This window comes from Lepidochelys olivacea (genome assembly GCF_965140295.1).
Source record: "Lepidochelys olivacea isolate rLepOli2 genome assembly, chromosome: 19".
Classification (NCBI taxonomy): Eukaryota; Metazoa; Chordata; order Testudines; family Cheloniidae; genus Lepidochelys; species Lepidochelys olivacea.
In genome coordinates, this window is record NC_140429.1 from 16,030,320 (window position 1) to 16,050,484 (window position 20,165).

The 20,165-nt window shown below is 45.9% G+C and overlaps 1 protein-coding gene across 1 annotated transcript in view; it reads left to right on the forward strand.

The window, feature by feature from the left end:
- Positions 1–4,362: 4,362 nt before the first annotated feature.
- Positions 4,363–20,165, forward strand: part of SERINC2 (serine incorporator 2) — a 31,249-nt gene continuing 15,446 nt past the window's right edge. The window contains exon 1 of the mRNA XM_084652598.1: positions 4,363–4,551. Within this exon, the coding sequence (XP_084508724.1) occupies positions 4,513–4,551 (39 nt within the window). The 5' untranslated portion in view covers positions 4,363–4,512. The remainder of the gene's footprint in view (positions 4,552–20,165) is intronic.

Sequence of the window (20,165 nt, forward strand, 5' to 3'; positions counted from 1 at the left end):
GGGCGTGGAATGGTCGTCTGAAGGGAAGGGGCAGAAGAACCATTTTTCAATAAGACTGCAGGACGGGGTGCTTTTGCAGGCAAGGCAATGCCTTGCAATGCAGGAGACCTGAGCTGAATTTCTGTCTTTGCCCTGAGTTACTGTGAGACCTTAGGGAAGTTACTTTGTCTCTCAGTTTCCTATCTGTACAGTGGGGTTAGTAAAACCCTCCTCTCTGTCATAGATGTTGGGCGATGCTCGGCAGGAAGGCAACAAGGGCTGTGTACATATCTAGTTTGGTTTGGTGGAGAGCACTGCAGTAAATGTGCAAAAGGGAACAGTGCTGCTTTGGCAGAGTCACGGACTAGACGGGATTTATCGCTCTTTCATCTCTAAGCTCTGTGACTTTTTTTTAAGCCACAGATTCTCCTCTCTAGTTCAAGGGGAAGCTGCAGTTTAGCATTTCAACAGGACATGCTACGCTTATAGCCCTTTTCATCAGTAGGTCTCAAAGTGCCTTACAAAGGAGGTCACCATAATTATACCCTTTTTACAGGTGGGAAAACTGAGGCACAGAGCAGTGACTTCACATGCCCTAGGCCACCCAGCTGGCCAGTGGCAGAGTCCCAGTCCAGTACTCTAGCCAGTAGGACATATTGCCTCATTTAACACCCTGCTTTTACCTTCAGATATATCTGTTGCCTCAGGTGAGATTTTTTTATTACCCCTCCATGAATTTCATCTTGCGGATTACTCTGGAGTCTCCTTCTTTGTTAATCAGACAACTCTGGACACTGCAGCTCCTAGGTTTTTGTTTGCACAAAGCAGTTTTCCAGCTTGCTCGGAGTGACTCTCATTAGTCACCATTAGCAGAGTCTGCATTCTTCTCCCAGCGCTGTCAGAATCCGCCTCTCCTCCCCATCCTTCCTGGTTTCTCTGAAGCCATCAGTCCTACCCCTGTTTTGACACCTGCTCATTATTCACCAATATCAGTTAAGGCAGACGCTGCGCCAGATTCTTGGGAATAGGAACCTGCTTATAGGGCTCCCAGTTCCCTAACAAAGGACCTCTGGCTTCAAACCACCCCAGCTTCTTCTTATTACTGTTTGAATTGCAGTAGCAATAGAGGCCCTAGCCAAGACCAGGGCCCCATTGTGCTAGGTGCTGTATAGACAGGCAGTGAGTGATGGTCCCTGCCCTGAAGAGTTTACAACCTAAATAGACAAAGAACTGTTAAAGAATTAAAGGAGAGGGATAGAATTAATGCCCATCAACCTGGTTCTATGGAAAATAGTCTTGTCAAACATACCTGATTGCATTCGTTGAGATTACTGTTTCGGCCGATAGAGGTAACTGTGTAGCTGTAACATACTTAGATTTTTCTAAGGTGTTTGAATTACTGCCACGTGACATTCTAATTACAAAAATTAGCATGATACAATATCAATTAAGCACATGTTAAATGGATTGAGAACTGCATAACTGACAGATCTCAAAAAGCAATTGTCAGTGGGAATCATCACTGAATGGGGGCCTTCTTAGCATCTGCACCTGACATAAGAGCTAATGTGAACACAGGCAGTGCAGAAAAAGGGTAAAACACCCCAATATAAATATAGTGGGTTCCAGTTCTTCAAGCCTCAGATAATAGGGACTGCAGGGAATTGATTTCATGGAATACACTTAATAGGGTTTTAAAACCCTTTTAAATGGAAACCTTTCAAGCCCTTGTACTGGGTAAGAGGGGCAGATAGAAGCTGAGGCCAAGAATTTAAAAGATGAGTGTCTAAAGTTTGCCTGTATAGTCTATAATCGGGTGAATAAAATGCTTTGTTCACAAAACAAATAATGAACATCGCTCTGAAGGTCAGTTGCTGACATAGCAACAATCAAACCTATTTGATGTCTGGAAGTCTGAACAAGAGAATAGAAATAAAAAGCTTCAGAATTTGCAGTTTAGTTTATGCTCAGGCTTATGCAGAACATAACCAAAGAGATGCTGTATCTGTATGTGTGTGCATTATTTACAGATTTCTAGTGTAATAGCGACTAGGGTGAGACCTTCACGGTGGACTGATTATCCCACAGCTGACTAATAACACCTAGCTCTTATACTGTACTTTTTATCCATAGATCTCAAAGCGCTTTACAAAGGACATCAGTATCATTTGCGCCATTTCACAGATAGGAAAACGAAAGCACAGGGTGGGGACATGACTTCCCAAAGTCACCCAGCAGGTGGCGTTTCTTCTGCTTCATCAGGTGCTGGCCACTGTTGGAGAGAAGATGCTGAACTAAATGGACCTCAGGTCTTATCCATTCTGGAAATGCCTATGAAAAATCCACAGGTCCCTGAGGTTTCACAGGGTGCCCATTTTACATGCTGGTTCTCCACATTCCTCATCCAGTCCCCCAGTTTTGGATGTTTCATTGCATTCCTCGTCTGTTTGGCAGGCTGTTCTCCTGGGCTGTAGCCATTCATGGAGGAGAGCTGTTCATTGATAGTTTTTCACTGATTTTTTTTTTCAGCTGCAGAGGCCACATGAAAACCCATACTTCTGTGGTTAAAGCTGTTTAGTTACATTGGGACACATCGTGGCCACATTTGGATATCTAAGAAATTAATTCTACTGTACAGGGAGATGGGGAAACCATCTTCCTAGAGTACATTGTTCCCCAGCGATCTCATTTCTTTAGGGCTCTGCCTGTTCTTACCTTGGGAGAAGTTTTCCATGGATCAGTCATACAACCAACTCTTACAGGGTTTCCCCATCCTAGAGTTTCTCCATGTACTTTCATTGCTTTCCTAGGAGTATGGAGGAGAATGTGGAAATCTGCATTTGACTGGGTCACATAACAACCTCATCATCATACTAACTGTTACCCCTTTTTGATTGGAACAGTTTGCCAATTTTGGAGGCTCTGCGAGTTGTTTCCATTAGGAGGAGAAATGGACGATATGAATCAGGTATTTCTCTGATGCAATCTTGTTTATTTACAAAGAATGTGCAAAGACCTGCTTTCCTGAGCACAGTAGGAATTAAACAGAAGATGGTTTCCTTGTTCAGAGTTCCACACCTCTTTTCAGCTAGCACTCAGCCCCAAAGCTTTCTCTCAAGGTTTTTTCTATGAGCCATGCTCCCAGCACTTGTTCCGTTTATTCCTTAGCATTCTGCTCCTTCTCGGTGTCTGTTTCTGTGTTGCTTCTTGCTGCTTCTCTTTCTTTCTCTCACACACAGACACACTGCTCCAATCCAATCACTCCCCTGCCCCAGCGTTTGTTAGCAGATCACAGTGGAACCCCCTTGGGCTGCCTAGCTCGGCTCCTAGTCTAGCCTTGCACATGGCTTTGTTTTGGGCAGGGGCCCCTATTATTTCAGTTACCTATTCCATGAACAAATTCAATTGCTTCTTACATTTATTCTGGATGAAAGGCAGCTCTTCCGCCCACCGGCTCCAATGAGTTTTAACCCCACTCATAACACACCAGTACTTAAGACTGACATAGTCCTAAACACCTTAACAGCAGCACTTCATAAACATTAACCAGTTAAGCCTTATAACACCTCTCTGAGGTATTTTCCCCATTGTACTCATGGGTAAAATGGGGAAGCTGAGGCTCGGGAGAGCTTTAGGCTAGATTTTAAGGAACTGAGCTGTTTATTAGTGGAAGCAATTTTGGTTACCTACATTATCAACATCTCTGCCTGGGGGCGCTCAGGGTATGTCTACACTGCAATAAAACACAGGTGGCTGGCCTGGGCTAGCTGACTTGGGCTCCCGGGACTCTGGCTCCAGGGCTACAAAATCACAGTGTCTATGGCTGGGCTTGGACTGGAGCCTGGGTGCTGAGACCCCAGGAGCAGGGAGCATCCTCTACACTGTATTTTTACACCTCTGCAGCCTGGCCCTGAGTCAGGTGACCCAGGCCAGCTGTAGGTGTTTTACTGCAGGGTGGAGGTTCCCTCATGCACCTAGGTGTGCCAGAACCCAGCGTGACTATCCCGCTTTATCCTGCTGTAACTAAAGCGGAGTAGACGTGGGCTGTAAGTGAGTGAGGCCGTGTGTGCCCAGGACTCACAGCCAGGGTTGAACGGGGATCCTGCCCTTTGATTAGCCCCGACCCCCCTGCCATCACGGACTCCTTTGCTGCCACATGCAAAATGCACCATCCCGGGGGGATGCTGAGGGGAGCCCTGGCCAGCTCGGAGGGGGAGCGGGGCATTGCACGCCCCAGGCTCTGGCACAGAGCGGGCTGGTCTCTGGAGGCTGCAGGCACCCAGGGGCCGGGGAATGTGGCCGCCCTTCGCCTCCAGCGGGTGCGTGGCCAGCGGCCAGCCCAGGGACCCCGCGCCAGCCCCGCCCGGCCCATGCGTGACTCAGGCCGGCGGGCCAGGTGCTGGGCGGGCGGGGCCCGGCGGAACGAGCCGAGCGCAGGGGCGGAAGGGGCCGGAGAGCGGCCGAGCGCCGGGAACATTGTAACCCCGGGAGCCGGCTGGAGCGGGGCTTGCTGCGCCCGGAGCGTCCTGCGCCATGGGAGCCTGCCTGGGGGTCTGCTCCCTGCTGAGCTGCGTGAGTGCCCCGCTCCGGGCAGCGCCCTCTCCGGCGTGCCCCGCCGCCCGCTCCCCTCTGCCCTTTCTCCGGGGTGCTTCTCTCGATCTGGTCTGCTCCCGCCAGCCTTCTGGGTCCCTCTTCTTCCATCCCCTTTTCGTTCTCTGTTTCCCCCGTCCCACTTTTCCTATCCCCCTCTCCCCTGCTGATTGTCTCTCTCTGCTCCTTTCTTTCCCTCCGAGTTCCCTTTGTTCCCGAGGGCGAAGATCTGCCTTTTTGCAGGGGCTCAGATTTGTTCTTCTCTTCCCCCCCTGAAATTGACTCTGTCCCGCTAAGCCTTGTTACCTGCGCCCCGCTGGCTGTAACCCTCTCTTGAGTTGCTTTTTGTTCTCTGTTGAAATATAAAGAGTCATCTGGAAGTTTGATATTTTTTTCTTCAATAAATGAATGTGTTCTCCACTTCTCTTCAAGACAAAATGCTTCAATCACTATAATTTCTTAAAGAGAACAGGAGGACTTGTGGCACCTTAGAGACTAACCAATTTCTTAGTCATCTTTCCAACCTCCGAAACCTTCAAATAAAGCCAACAGTGTAAATTTGGGGAGTGAGGTCAGAAGGAAGTCCATGTATCACCATATGTTGTGCAACATAAAAACTTGTGTGGGAGCTTTTTTGTATCTCTAAATATTTCTAAAGTGTCTAAAATATTTATTGCAAAACTTGATCATGGTATTTAATTTCCTGTCTACAAATTCTTTGCAAATTTTGGATTCTCCCAATCTCCCTAAACTTAAAAGCCGGAGTGTATAAAATAATACAGAACTGTGTATGGCTTATTGTTAAAGTGACTAGTTAGTTGTTACTCAAAGCTTGCACATAGATATACACACACATACGCACACTTGGTTTTAAAATGAGAGAGGACTGTATAGCCAGTAATTTGCATGAAATTTGTTTCTTGTTCTTTCAAAGCCAGAAACTGCTTGTGTTTGTGGCATGCATCTTTTGTGACTGTTTGAGACAAACCTCAAGGAAGTTCTTTATCAAGAAAGACTGTGTGGTTTTATGGCTTAAATCAGCAGTGTAATGTTTTTACATGTTGACATTTTAAAACAAAATTGCAGATTTTGTTAAGGCAAATAAAACCATGAGGTGTAAGGAGGCAGGACCCAATCCTGCGAACACAAGAATGAGTACTCCCAATGGGACAACTCTCATGACCTCGGGTTTGCAGGATCAGACTCGAAATTGGTAAATGTGGCACTAGCATAAATTCTTCACAACAGAAAGTAAAGAACTCTTAAAAGGTAAAACACCCTTCCACTTCTCAGATAGCCAAAAAGAATCCCCTAACCCAGTGGTTCCCAACGCGGACCAATGCCATGGCGCCCACCAGGGCATTTTTGTGCGCCCACAGGACACCACGCCGTGGAAATGCCACCGCCAAGCGTGGCCACCGGAGAACCGCCCACCGAAATGCTGCCGAGAATATGCTATTCCCACAGAAAGGTTGGGGACCGCTGCCCTAAACATTACTAGTTTTTTTTCTTTAATGTAGGTATTTTAGTTAGATCAAGCTAAAATAAGTAATGTTTGTCTATTAAATACCAGGGCTTTATCAGTTTTTAGTTTTCTTTCAAACTGTGCCATGTGTAATTTTAATGTGTGGGAGGGTCTTCTAGACTTTTGGGGTAATGTTTGGGAGTTTTCTTTAGCAACACTGTCATCTGATCCAGGCTTTCAGTGGCGTGTCCTATCTTCCTAGTCAAATGTTTCCAGTGCTTCAGACCTGTCTATGATAGGCACAGTAGTAGGGTGAAAATGCTTAGGAGCTTGAAAACACACACACACACACACACACACACACACACTATATATATATATAAAATATATGTACAAATGTGCTCTGAATCTTCTTTCTCATCTGAAGAAGTGTTTTTTTACCCATGAAAGCTTATGCCCAAATAAATCTGTTAGTCTTTAAGGTGCCACCAGAATCCTTGTTGTTTTTGTGGATACAGACTAACACGGCTACCCCCCCTCCCCCGATACCTCTTTCTCATTGAATCACACGTGCTTTTGCAATCAACTCACACCCTCCTTGTGTGTGAAAGCACCAAGATATTATTAAAGGGACCTACCCAAGATGGAAGTTTAAACACCAGTTTGTTTTCCTCTAAACACACCTCTATGTGACTACCTGTTGGAAGGAGGCCAATGTAAATTAACTTCAGAACAGGATCACCAGGGCCTACTTGTAGCCGCCAGGCCTAGTAATTATTGCAACACAACTGAGAGTCGTATCAGGTGGCTGATACTGGCTGGAACTGAGATGGTTTCACAACCTGACAAAATGCTCCAAAGGCAGTTGCAACAAGTGGCCTGCAGCCTCCTGCGTTAGGGTGTTTAAAGCTCAGTTTGTATGATTGTGAACAATGTTTGGAGGCCTCAGGTAGGAAATGTATTGCAGACTCTAGCTGAACGTTCTGTGTGCACGTATGTAAGTGCCAGATAATCAGTCTGTGGTCTGAGAGCATGTGCTGGCAGTTTGCAACCCCCGTTCTGGTTTTCTCCCCCAAAAGCCAGAGGGTCATTCTGGGGGCAGCCTGGAGGCTGGGATTGTGGTCACTGTGGCAGATCCGCAGGTAGCAGAAATGGTTGTATTTCCATTGACGTCAGTGGCGCTGTGGCGGTTGACACCAGCTGAGGATCTGTTCTTTTATGGTTACGCATGCGGGCCCCTCACCAAGTGACAGGAACGATGCAACCTCCCTGGCACAGATTATTTGTGCTGCTGGTGGAAATAATCCATGTGGAGGCTGATCCTCTTACCAGCCGGGATCTAGTTCTGTACTATGGTATGTGAGCACATAGCTGTGAGCCTATTTTTACACAGTGCACCAGAATTTGGCCCCCAGTGTCAGGTTCCGTAATATAACAAAACACATTAGCTGCTCAGTTTCATTTTTGTCTTAAAGCAACCCTTCCTCCCAGTCTTCTGGAGGATGCACTGGTGAGGGGGGAGAGATGTGTGTAATGAGTGGGTTCAGCAGGCTTAGGTGAAGTGGTTATGGCCAAGCTTCTTCTGTCTAGAAAGTTTTTAAATTGCAAGCACATGTGAGAATGGAACTGGATAAGTCCCTGGAGGATAGGTCCATCAGTGGCTAGTAGCCAGGATGGGCAGGGGTGCAACCCCATGCTCTGAGTGTTGCTAGCCTCTGTTTGTCAGAAGCTGGGGGTGGACGACAGGGGATGGATCACTTGATGATTGCCTGTTCCGTTCATTCCCTCTGAAGCATCTGGCCATTTTTGGAAGACAGGATACTGGACGAGATGGACCATTGGTCTGACCCAGTATGGCCATTCTTATGTTCTCTCTTAAAGTGCAGTAGCCTGCTCTGTGAACGACGAAAGGTATGGTAAGATATCAAAGAGACCACAGTGCCCAAGGATTCAGTATTACACTGGAGATTAATGATATTTAATACAAAAAAACTGTTAATGCAACACTATAAAGCAGTGGCTCTCAACCTTTCCAGGCTACTGCACCCCTTTCAGGAGTCTGATTTGTCTTGTCTACCCCCAAGTTTAATCTCATTTAAAAACTACTTGCTTACAAAATTAGACATAAAAATACAAGTGTCACAGCACACTCGCATTGAAAAATTGCTGAGTTTCTCATTTTTACCCTATAATTGCAAAATAAACCAATTGGAATATAAATATTGTACTTACATTTCAGTGTATAGTAGATAGAGCAGTATAAACAAGTCATTGTCTGCATGAAATTTTAGTTTGTACTGACTTTGCTAGTGCTTTTTATGTAGCCTGTTTTAAAACTAGGTAAAATTCTAGATGAGTTGATGTACCCCCTGGAAGACCTCTGCATTCTCCTACGGGTACACGTACCCCTGGTTGAGAACCACTGCTATAGAGCACCCAGAATTTAACCAATAGGTAATGAATAGTCATGACAGAGAATTTAAAATTAGACTCTCTACTCAGTATATGCAAAGTTCTGGTATACTCAACCACTGTAACATTGTTTACATTCTTGTAGATGTTAAATGTTATGCCTTTGCCAACCACATTATAATTATTTTGCAGGTCACTTTTTAAATTCAGAATGAGAACTATAACTTGAGTTTCCTGACTTTTGTGCCTGTTGATTCTTGGCAGTAATGCTGCACTTTTGGGGGAGATGGGTAATTTAATTTCTTAAGGGTTTTAAAAAGGAAGAACATGAGTGGCCACTGAAATAAATGTTTATAGATCACAGCATACTTTGGTCTGTAAGGAAAGTAATGTCTGGCACATGTGTCACATGTTAACTTCCTTTATGCAACTTCTTTAAATAACTTTTCTTTTTCAAGCTTAGTAGATCACACATTCCGTAGCGAGAAGACGGTGAATAACTTTTTTGACCGAAAATCACTGTTTCTGGGCTATCCAACAGGAAGAAACAGCTGCATAAACTTTCAGCCCAGAAGTTTTGTTTGAAACTGGTCCGCTGGAAACGGGAACAAAAGTACAGTCTCGGCTGTGAACGTAGCTTTGCTGTCAGGACTGATGTCTCCCAGGCGTATGATGGTAGCATTGCCCTGCAGTCTGGTGCTGATAGTAAGCTGCACAGCACTCTTAACTGTTCCATTCTCAGGTGATGTCTTCCCTACTAAAGAGTCTGTCGCTGTGGGATAACTTAACTGATGTTGGCTATCCTGCTATAAAATCCTAAGTGGAAGCTACACACCTGTAGTGCCTTCCACGAGGTCAGCCCTGTACCTGGCCCGCAGATGACCTCACCTGCCTCACAGGAAGTCTCCACTAGGTTTTTACAATGGGGTCGCTAACATAGTGAAGATGAAACATTGGAGTCTGATCTGGCTGGACTTCAGTTGGGCTACTTGTGTCAGTAAAGTGAGCAGGACTTGGGCCTTTGTCTTGAAAGAGTCTCTCTCTCTGAAGCTGCTCAGCATGCCACAGCCTGTTCATATTGTAGGTGTCTGTGACTCCCTTTCCCCCTCACGGAATAACTTTCTAGCTAGATTTCAGAGTAACAGCCGTGTTAGTCTGTATTCACAAAAAGAAAAGGAGTACTTGTGGCACCTTAGAGACTAACCAATTTATTTGAGCATGAGCTTTCGTGAGCTACAGCTCACTTCTGAAGTGAGCTGTAGCTCACGAAAGCTCATGCTCAAATAAATTGGTTAGTTTCTAAGGTGCCACAAGTACTCCTTTTCTTTTTTCTAGCTAGAGACATTCCCCCGCCACCAAGTTTGCTCTGGGGGCAGTCTGCTGAAATGAAGCCAGCTGTATTTATTTTGCTACTTCTGCCCTGCTAGTGTGAGGGAAGTGAGCTAAACGCAGAGGTAAAACTCGACTGGGTAGAGATTCTATTTTAAAATAACAAATCTCTAGACGCCCTGGCTTTAACGCCTTTAAAGTCTCCGTCTGCTCTCAGATGATACACAAAGCTGAGTGACTTTGCAGGTGGGTTCACTTAAGAAACAATTTATTCAGCTGCTGCTCTCTCTGGAGCTGAACCACTAAATTCTGACACTTGTACCAACTGGCTTATACTTAATTGGATCCTCCTTCACCCCTGTATAAAATCTGCTTGACTTCACCAGCACCTCACCCCCCCAGTAGTTCACACCATGCAGGGTCGGCATATACGAGATTATAGGATCTTTTTGCATTTCTCCATAGATGTGCTGGTACATGGATTTTAAAGACAGACTGGTAACATGTTTGAAAAACGTTTTTCACATTAAACCTGAAGACTAATTGGTGCATTGTTAGGCTCCATTACTTAGTCAGAACTCTTGGGCATAAGCTGTGTGGTGGTGTTTCCTGGTCCCCTTGAAACATTTCTGAAGAAGAGTTCTTGGCAGGTTTTGAGCATGTGCTATGACATATGCTCCTGGAAAATCCTGTGTATTTTTGCCTCTCTATTAGAATCATAGAATATCAGGGTTGGACGGGACCCCAGAAGGTCATCTAGTCCAACCCCCTGCTCAAAGCAGGACCGATCCCCAATTAAATCATCCCAGCCAGGGCTTTGTCAAGCCTGACCTTAAAAATCTCTAAGGAGGAAGATTCCACCACCTCCCTAGGTAACCCATTCCAGTGCTTCACCACCCTCCTAGTGAAAAAGCTTTTCCTAATATCCAACCTAAACCTCCCCTGCTGCAACTTGAGACCATTACTCCTTGTTCTGTCGTCTGCTACCACTGAGAACAGTCGAGAGCCATCCTCTTTGGAACCCCCTTTCAGGTAGTTGAAAGCAGCTATCAAATCCCCCCTCATTCTTCTCTTCCGCAGACTAAACAATCCCAGTTCCCTCAGCCTCTCCTCATAAATCATGTGCTCCAGCCCCGTACTCATTTTTGTTGCCCTCCGCTGGACGTTTTCCAATTTTTCCACATCCTTCTTGTAGTGTGGGGCCCAAAACTGGACACAGTACTCCAGTTGTTTTTAACACTCTCCAAAAATATTGTGGATGTATTTTTTTCCCTTGAGGATAACAGAAATGTAGTGAGGAACTCAAAACAGCTGTATTTAATTTTTTAATTAGCATTTGCTCCCAGTATACTTCCTTTGGAATCAATAACAATCTATACGTTTAACATCCTGCTGCCCAGGCACGTCCGAAACTGCTTATGGCCCCAACCAAGCAAAGCACTGATGTGCATGCTTAACTTTGGTCTTGCACTCTTGTGATTGTTTTGGTTAGTGTGAAGCCCCAGATGCTTGAAAAGTCACTGCATGAGAACCCCAACTGTCTTTTAAAAATGAAAAGTAAGTATCTAGCTCTCATAGTTGTGGAGAAAAGCCTGAAAATGTGAATCAAGTGTGCCCTAAAGGCTCAGACAGCAAATAAAAAGAAACCCAAATTAAAAACAATAAAGATCTCATATTTTTTTAGGCCCTACACTTTAAAAACAAACAAACAAACAAAAAAAATAAATCTTAGGATTGAAATGCACAGGACTATTTGTGCTTAAGGATAAGCATGTGCTTAAGTACACTGCTGGATCAGGGCCTACATTAGTCAGTAGCAATAAATCAGAAAATACCCAAGGAAATTACTAAGAAGTTAAATAGAGAAGCATTGCTTTGTTTGAAATACTTTCTTGCATAAATTGCAAGTTTTCCGATGTTTGCATTATCAAAACCAAACAATAGCTGTTTAAAAATTGGAAGCAATTGACAATGCCCTCCCTCTCCCAGCAAACATTAATTTGCATCTTTCTCCCACACAAATGATCCCAACAGAGCTGAACTGAACATGTCTTCTGTATGTTCGGGGTAGTGATGCTGTCATTTCCAGGGAGTGGCATTTCGCTAATGTGAGCTCCTTGTCACTGGCTTGTTAGAGGGATCAGATCAAAAATATTGTAGGCTCAAGATGAACTCTGGCCTTACATGTTCCAAATTGACTAACAATTATTTGTGCCCAACTTGACACCTTAAGGAGATCTCATTTTCAGAAACCGTTGAGCACTTGCCCCTTCTAAGGTGTCTTGTGTCTGGCACTCAAAACCCCTGTTCTTTTGAGAATTGAGGCCTTTGTGTGTCTAAGTAAGTAAATTCTCAGTGAGCAGGTGGACTATATGGTCAAGAGTCATAAGATCTCTGGCAATATTAGATGATTCTCTAATTTGACGTTTGCATAATTTTTAATTCAGGTGACCTGTGAAGTGGGGCAAAAGTGGGTTTAGTCCATTTTTGCTTTTTAATTAGATACACAAAAAAGTCTGAAAATAGTTTTTTTTCCCTTTCTCTTGTGGGTGTGGGTGGTTCTGTTTGGTTGTTATGTTAGAAATTCAGATGGTGTCAATCCTGTTTTTCCTGTTACTCTGTAAATGCCTGGGGGATCAGTAGCATTATTATGTCACAAATGCCCTGGAAGTGAAACTGTAGCCACTTCTGTACATCATAAAAAAACAAACAAACAAACAAGCCCTAATCTTTCCATATTAGGTTGTCCTTATTGGTGGAACTGTTGATCCTTATTGATGTATGGTCTGGCTATTGTCCGACTCGTGGACATAGCAAGGCTATTTGCTTTGTTACTGCTCCAGGGCCTTGCTTTAGCAGCATAAGATGGTGTTACGTTCTGTGCAGAGAAGTGTTGGGAGGGTGTCACCAGCAGCAGTTATGTTGTAATTCAGTTTCACTAATTCTAACATACTGGTTTCCTGGCTATTTTTATCCCCAAATATGGATGTAACATCACTTGGATGTGTCATGCAATCCCCGAGTACGGTTGTACTGTGCCCGTATCACACAGCAGGAGCAGGACATGTCCACTAGGGTGAAGGGTGGAAAATAGTTTCTCTTCTAGCCCCTTGTTTTCAGATACTCATAATTCTCCAAAACACACAGTTTTAGGACTGAAATTTTCCGTGGCTGATCTCTGACCATAGAATCATAGAATCTCAGGGTTGGAAGGGACCTCAGGAGGTCATCTAGTCCAACCCCCTGCTCAAAGCAGGACCAATCCCCAATTAAATCATCCCAGCCAGGGCTTTGTCAAGCCTGACCTTAAAAACTTCTAAGGAAGGAGATTCTACCACCTCCCTAGGTAACGCATTCCAGTGTTTCACCACCCTCCTAGTGAAAAAGTTTTTCCTAATATCCAACCTAAACCTCCCCCACTGCAACTTGAGACCATTACTCCTTGTCCTGTCCTCTTCTACCACTGAGAATAGTCTAGAACCATCCTCTCTGGAACCACCTCTCAGGTAGTTGAAAGCAGCTATCAAATCCCCCCTCATTCTTCTCTTCTGCAGACTAAACAATCCCAGTTCCCTCAGCCTCTCCTCATAAGTCATGTGTTCCAGACCCCTAATCATTTTTGTTGCCCTTCGCTGGACTCTCTCCAATTTATCCACATCCTTCTTGTAGTGTGGGGCCCAAAACTAGACACAGTACTCCCAGATGAGGCCTCACCAATGTCGAATAGAGGAGAACGATCACGTCCCTCAATCTGCTCGTTATGCCCCTACTTATACATCCCAAAATGACATTGGCCTTCTTGGCAGCAAGGGCACACTGCTGACTCATATCCAGCTTCTCATCCACTGTCACCCCTAGGTCCTTTTCTGCAGAACTGCTGCCTAGCCATTAGGTCCCTAGTCTGTAGCTGTGCATTGGGTTCTTCCGTCCTAAGTGCAGGACCCTGCACTTATCCTTATTGAACCTCATCAGATTTCTTTTGGCCCAATCCTTCAATTTGTCTAGGTCCCTCTGTATCCTATCCCTGCCCTCCAGCGTATCTACCACTCCTCCCAGTTTAGTATCATCCGCAAATTTGCCGAGAGTGCAATCCACACCATCCTCCAGATCATTTATGAAGATATTGAACAAAACCGGCCCCAGGACCGACCCCTGGGGCACTCCACTTGATACCGGCTGCCAACTAGACATGAAGCCATTGATCACTACCCGTTGAGCCCGACAATCTAGCCAACTTTCTACCCACCTTATAGTGCATTCAGCCAGCCCATACTTCTTTAACTTGCTGACCAAAGGAGAGTGAGATTGTTTTGAAGCAGAAAATGGGAGAAACAATATTTGTGTTACTGCCTTTAAAAAAAAAAATCACAACTTTTGTTTTTACCCATTTAAACTATAGGAAAACTGTATGAAATTTTAAAATTGAAATTTGGCCTGGAAACAGTGAGAATTAGCATGGTCCAGTGGACTGAGTCTATTCCTAGTTCTCTCACTTGGGCAAACCACTTAATCTCTCTGTGTCTCAATTTCCTAATCTGTAAAAGGGTTGGTACTCAGCTTTTTTTGAGCTCTGTGGATGACAAGCGCTGGATAAGAGCCAGCTGTTAGTATTAGAGTATGATCTTGATTTGGAAAAAAGTTTTGATTTGCCAAAGTTATGGGCACTGGGCAAATCATGTATGAAGTTATACATGGGAGAGATTTTCCTTAGCAATTTAGCTCGTGTACACTGCCATGTTTTGGTCTCTGCGCTGGGACAGAATTTGACAACCTTAAACACCCTTAAGCTCAAAATTACAGCAGTGACTTTTCATTCCTCATACTTGTCTTAATGTTCAGCTCTTGATTAAAAGACAAGGTCATTTTTTTGATTCCCTTGCTTCTTCCAGAAGTTTTGAGCATGTGTCAGTCAACTAAGGGTGGTATCTTTCTCCTCCATGGTAACTTAACCTTTTCTTCATGGACGTGCTGTCCTAACAAGGACCTACTGCTTGTGTTAGCTTCCTTCCAGATGGGGTAGTGATCGCTGCTTAGGGAGTCATAGATAACAGAAACTGCTTTCTATTTTTTTATTTTGCTTTTTTCTTAAATCCTCTTGTTATTTCTCCTGCTTTAAAAAACAAACCCTTCGAACGTTCCATACAAATGAGCCACATTCAGAGAGCAATCAAGTTGCACAATGCAGGATTGAAAAAGCCAGGAAGTCAGAAAGTTAGAGTAAGACGAACACGCAACTTTAGCTCTTCCCCCTTGTGCGCGTGCAGGGTCACGCTGCCTACTTTAATACAGTACTGACCGTTTTTGCCTAAAAATGTGCAATTTAGTACCCTTTTAACTCCTGACCAAGTGAAAAGTCTCTAAGGGGCCACACGTCCTCCTTTTCTTTTTGCGGAGACAGACGAACCCGGCGGCGGCTCTGAAACCTGCCACTGACCAAGTGAAGTGAGGCCTCAGTATCAGCTCCGGGAGGCATTTCTTGTCTGTAACGTGATTACTCTTGGACACCACTCGGACCAGTCCAAAGTTTCAGGCACCAATAGGCAGAACCCTGTTGATTTGGGTGAATATTGGAAAAGCCACTTCTGCATAATGAGAAGTTTAAAACTAGGCAGGTAAATCGTGGCTGTAATATGAAAGGTTGGGTAACGGAGCCCAGCTGAGGTAAACACATGTAAGCGGGGGAACAGGCCCGCTATTGTGGGGAACTTTCCTGGCTTCTGCACTACCCCGGTGAAGTGGGCTAGCGAAAGGATCCGAGTCCTCGCTCCCACTTCCTTTATCCAGTGGCCTCCCTGCCCTTGAGGACTCCCCTTCCACTCTCCTGCCTGGCAGAGTCCTCGCAACCCCAACAAGGACGGGCCCAGGATTCCTGGGGGGCTCGACCCCCAACCCTGCTGCGGTCACCTAGGACAGGGGCTAGGGTGTCCCCACTCCGGGGTACTCTCTCTGCACTGGGCACTTCTCTGACCCACTGACCATTACATACAAGTTAAAGCAAATGAAAGTTATTTAATCAACAATTAATTTTTTTAAAAAAAAAGGGAAAATGGGAAAGGTTGAAGGAAACACATCACCCTGCTCTGTGGCAGGGAACGTCACAAACAGTGTCCCTGGAGTGTCAGGGCAGTTCACAGTCTGTTCCTTGTAAGTCCCAGGCCTCCTGCTCAGGCCCTGGCCGTGCTGCAGGGCTGCTGTAGGTTGGACACTTGCTCTGGCGGTGGCTACAGGCTCTAGGTGGCAGGGCCCTTCTTCCCAGCTTTGCCCCCGCCCGCTCAGGGTTACCAGTCCCCCTCCGAGTCTGGCCTGCAGAGCCTCCTGGCTGAGGGGTCTCCCTGTGCTGGGCCCACTGCCCAGGGTCCCCCGCGGTCTCCCCAGCTGCTCACCGCACCCAGCTCCTGACGGCTCCAGCCCCAGCTACACCACTCGGTCTCAGCCCTGCTGCTGCTGCTCTGCCTCCAGCTCCCTGGGCTGCTTCTCTGGCCCCTCTGGCTCTGGGGCTGCAGCTCTGCTCCCAGGACAGGTCTGCTCTGCCGGCTGCTTCCGTGACTCTGCTCCCAGCACTGACCTGCTTCCTGGGCTGCTTTTCTGGCCCCTCTGGCTCTGGTTGCTGCTGCTCTGCTCCCAGGGCAAGTCTGCTCTCTTTGGGCTGTGCCTCTGGCTTTGGGGCTGCAGCTCTGCTCCCAGGACAGGGTCTGCTCTCTCTGGGCTGCTTTTCTGGTCCCTCAGGATCTGGCCCAGCTCTGCTCCCCAGCACAGCTCGGGCCCCTGCTTGCTCCTTAGCTCGGCCCCACTCTGTCTGACCCAGGCAATTCCAGCTCACACAGAGGACGGGACCTCCCTGGCCTCCTGACTCCCTGATTAGCCTGCCCGCCCTGTCATTCAGGCTGACCTGGAGCCTTGGCCTCTCCCCATTGTTCCTGGGGGCTGTCAGTCTCAGGGTCCTGATTCCCCATCGACCCTTCCCCCTTTTAGTACTGGGAGCTAGCAACAGTCCTCTTACGCACAGAAGCGTGCGACTCTGCAAAGAAACTCCAAAGAAGAGAACTTCCTTTCCCAGCCTCTGTCAAGCAGCAGTCAGTCTGTCATGCTAGGGGTTTTACGGGTTCACTTTTCGCCCCACAAAAATGCTAAAATTTAAATCCACTTTCAATTCCTGTAACATTCCCCCCCATGACTTAACTTCAAATGCTCTTTTTTCCTTTATGCAGCTTGTCATATAACATATACACACTCCTCTCCAGGAGGCCTCTTCAATTGTGTAACCTGAACAAGACAGTACTTCCACCTCCCATATTACACTAGAGGCTGTCAGGAGTGGCTCATGACTCTGAGTGCCTACCACAGGGCAGACACCCCAAATCAGTAGTGTTGTCAGGGTTCCCTCCCACTCTGAACTCTGGGGTACAGATGTGGGGACCCTCATGAAAGACCCCCTAAGCTTATATTCCACCAGTTTAGGTTTAAAACTTCCCCAAGGCACAAATTTCTTCCCTTGTCCTTGGACGGTATTGCTGCCACCACCAAGTGATTTAAACAAACATGCAAGGAGGGGCCACTTGGAGCCCTATCCCCCCCCCCCAAAATATCCCCCCAAGCCCCTTCACCCCATTTACTGGAGAGACTTGAGAATAATATACCAACCAAATAGGTTAACAAGGTGAGCACAGACCAGACCCTTGGGTTTTTAGGACACTAAAAACCAATCAGGTTCTTAAAAGAAGAACTTTGTTATAAAAAAAAAAAATAAAGTAAAAGAAGCACCTCTGTAAAATCAGGATGGAAGGTAATTTTTTATAGGCTAATAAAAAGATTTAAAACACAGAGGATTCCCCTCTAGGCTCAAGTTCAAAGTTACAAAACAGAAATAAGGCATAGGGAAAATTCACAAGCTAAAACAAAAGAGAATCTAATGCATTTCCTTGCTATTACTTACAATTTCTGTAAGTTTAGATGTATCGTTTCAGTAGGAGCTGAATTACCTGCTTGGTCTCTCTCTTTGTCTCAAGAGGGAACACACAGAGAGCACAAACAAAACCTCCCCCACCCCCCCCCCAGATTTGAAAGTATCTTCTTTCCCCATTGGTCCTTTTGGTCAGGTGCCAACTAGGTTAATGGAACTGATTAACCTCTTACAGGTAAAGGAGGGATTTTATGCTACCCTTAGCTGTATGTTTATGACAGGTGTGTTCTGGAATTAGATTTCACCAAGCCGGTAACAAATGTGATTTCCTGGATTACCATAACCGTCTTACCATGGAGTCACAGACATTCCCCTTAGACTCTCCTGTCTATCTTGTCACCAGTACAAACTGGATTTAGTGATAAATGTTCACTTACCCAAAAAAACACATCAGGTTCAGGTTGCTTCCGGTCCCAAGAGACCAGTCATTTACCCCCAGATGAGTTGGTGCCCTGGATCTTACCCCAAAGACAACGCCTGTAGCCAATCCTGTAATAAACTACCTAAACGTTTATTAACTAGGAAAAAGGAATAGGAGAGTTATTTACAGGTTAAAACAAGCAAACATACACAAACCAATGAGTTACCAGCTAAATCCTAAGAGTGATAGAGTTGTAGTGATCTGTCCATTCAAAGTGTCTTTCAGGGCAGGCCAAGGAATGAGACCCTGGAGATCTTTGGTTTCAGTTTAGAGCCTCTAGCCCTTTAGAGTTTAAACAGCCAAAAAGATGGAAAATTTTCCTGTGGCTTTGTTTTTATTTTCTTCATTCAGCTTCCAAGCTGACAGAAGGAGCTTCCTTGCAGGTAGCATTTCCCAAGTGCAATAGGGCCATGAACCAACCGATCATTCTTTATGGGCTGTTTGATATCGAGAGCCCTTCTGGGTGGACAGGGTGATGATTCCAGAGCCTGAGTTCACAAATTCAGGGCAAACATTTTTTAAAGTTATGAACCAAAACGTATGTGTTTTCTTATAGCCTGGAATCCAGACGTTACGAGGGAGATAAACACAGGCAGCAGTTGACAAGCATTTCACAGAGTCTAAACACTGAATACATTCCTAGGAAACTAATACCTACTTTGAGCAAAACTAACATACAGGTGACCTTTGCTGGTCTCCAGCTACGAGGCTGTTAGTTCTTAGCGAATGCCCGTAGCCTGGGCAAGAGCTGGCATCTGGCCTGCCAGCATCACAGAGTCCTTTTCAGGTATCCTCTCAATCCAGTATTCAGACTCTGTTTGCAGTGCACGGCCCGAAGGGAGGAAGGATCCCCCTTGGCAGTGGAATGACCATGTAGCTGCTCTGCTGCCACTTCTTCAGCCTATGCTGAATTAGCTAAGCCACTGCTCTGCACTCTGGTGCCATGGTGCTGGCAGCCTGGGAATCCAGAGCAGACACGGTCTGACTAGGTGAAAGTGGAATAGGTGCAGTGGAGGCAGTATGGCCTGGTGGCTAGGGCACTGAACTGAGACTCGAGACCTGGGGTCTATTCCTGGCTCTGCCACTGGCCTGCTGTCTGATTGTGGGCAAATCACTTGACAGCTCTGTGCCTCAGTTTCCCCATCTGTAAAAAGGAGGTAACGATACTGACCTCTTTGTAAAGCACTTTAGGATCTACAGATGAGAAGAGCTAAGTAAGAGCTAGGGATAATTATCATCTATACAAGGCAAATTGCCATGCAGAAGCCCGTTATAGTTTGACCAGCCAGTGTGGTTGGAAGCAAACTGTAATAGAACTCACTAAAGCTCTGTGTCAGCACTGGCCTTTCCCCTAGGATTTCCCACTTGGGACAGCTCTCTGGGGGAGCTCTGGTGTAGCAGGCTGGGAGTCCAGTGCTGTTCACCTGTTCAGAGCAGAGTTGGACCACATGGTGGTGAAAACACTGACTGCTAGTCCACACTAGTTCTTCCATCCTCATTGCTACCACTAGTGCTCTAAGACACTCGGGGCCAGACTTTGACATCATTCTGGTTTAATTCCTTTGATTGCAATTGAGTTATTGCAATATTTGATCAGTGTGAGACCAGCATCAGGTTCACAGGCTACAGTGCGCTAAAGGATGGTCTTGTGGTTATGATACCAGCCAGAGACTGGGGAGTTCTAGGTTCAATTCCTGGCTCTATTACAGACTTGCTATGTAACCTGGAAATCAGCTCCTCTGAGAGGAGACTTGGGGGTGGATGTTCAGCTGGACATGAGCTTCCAGTGCGATGCTGTGGCCAGAAGGGCTAATGCAATCCTGGGATGTGAGAACGGGAATCTCGAGTAGGAGTAGAGAGGTTCTTTTATCTGAATTCAGGGCAGTCCTCAGGCCTGTGTGATGCAGGTCAGACTGGCTGAGCACAGTGGTGCCTCTGGCCTTAGAATCTCTCAGCCTGGGCTCTGCCCATCCCACTGCTTGTCAGCCAAACCTTGTCATACCCTGGGT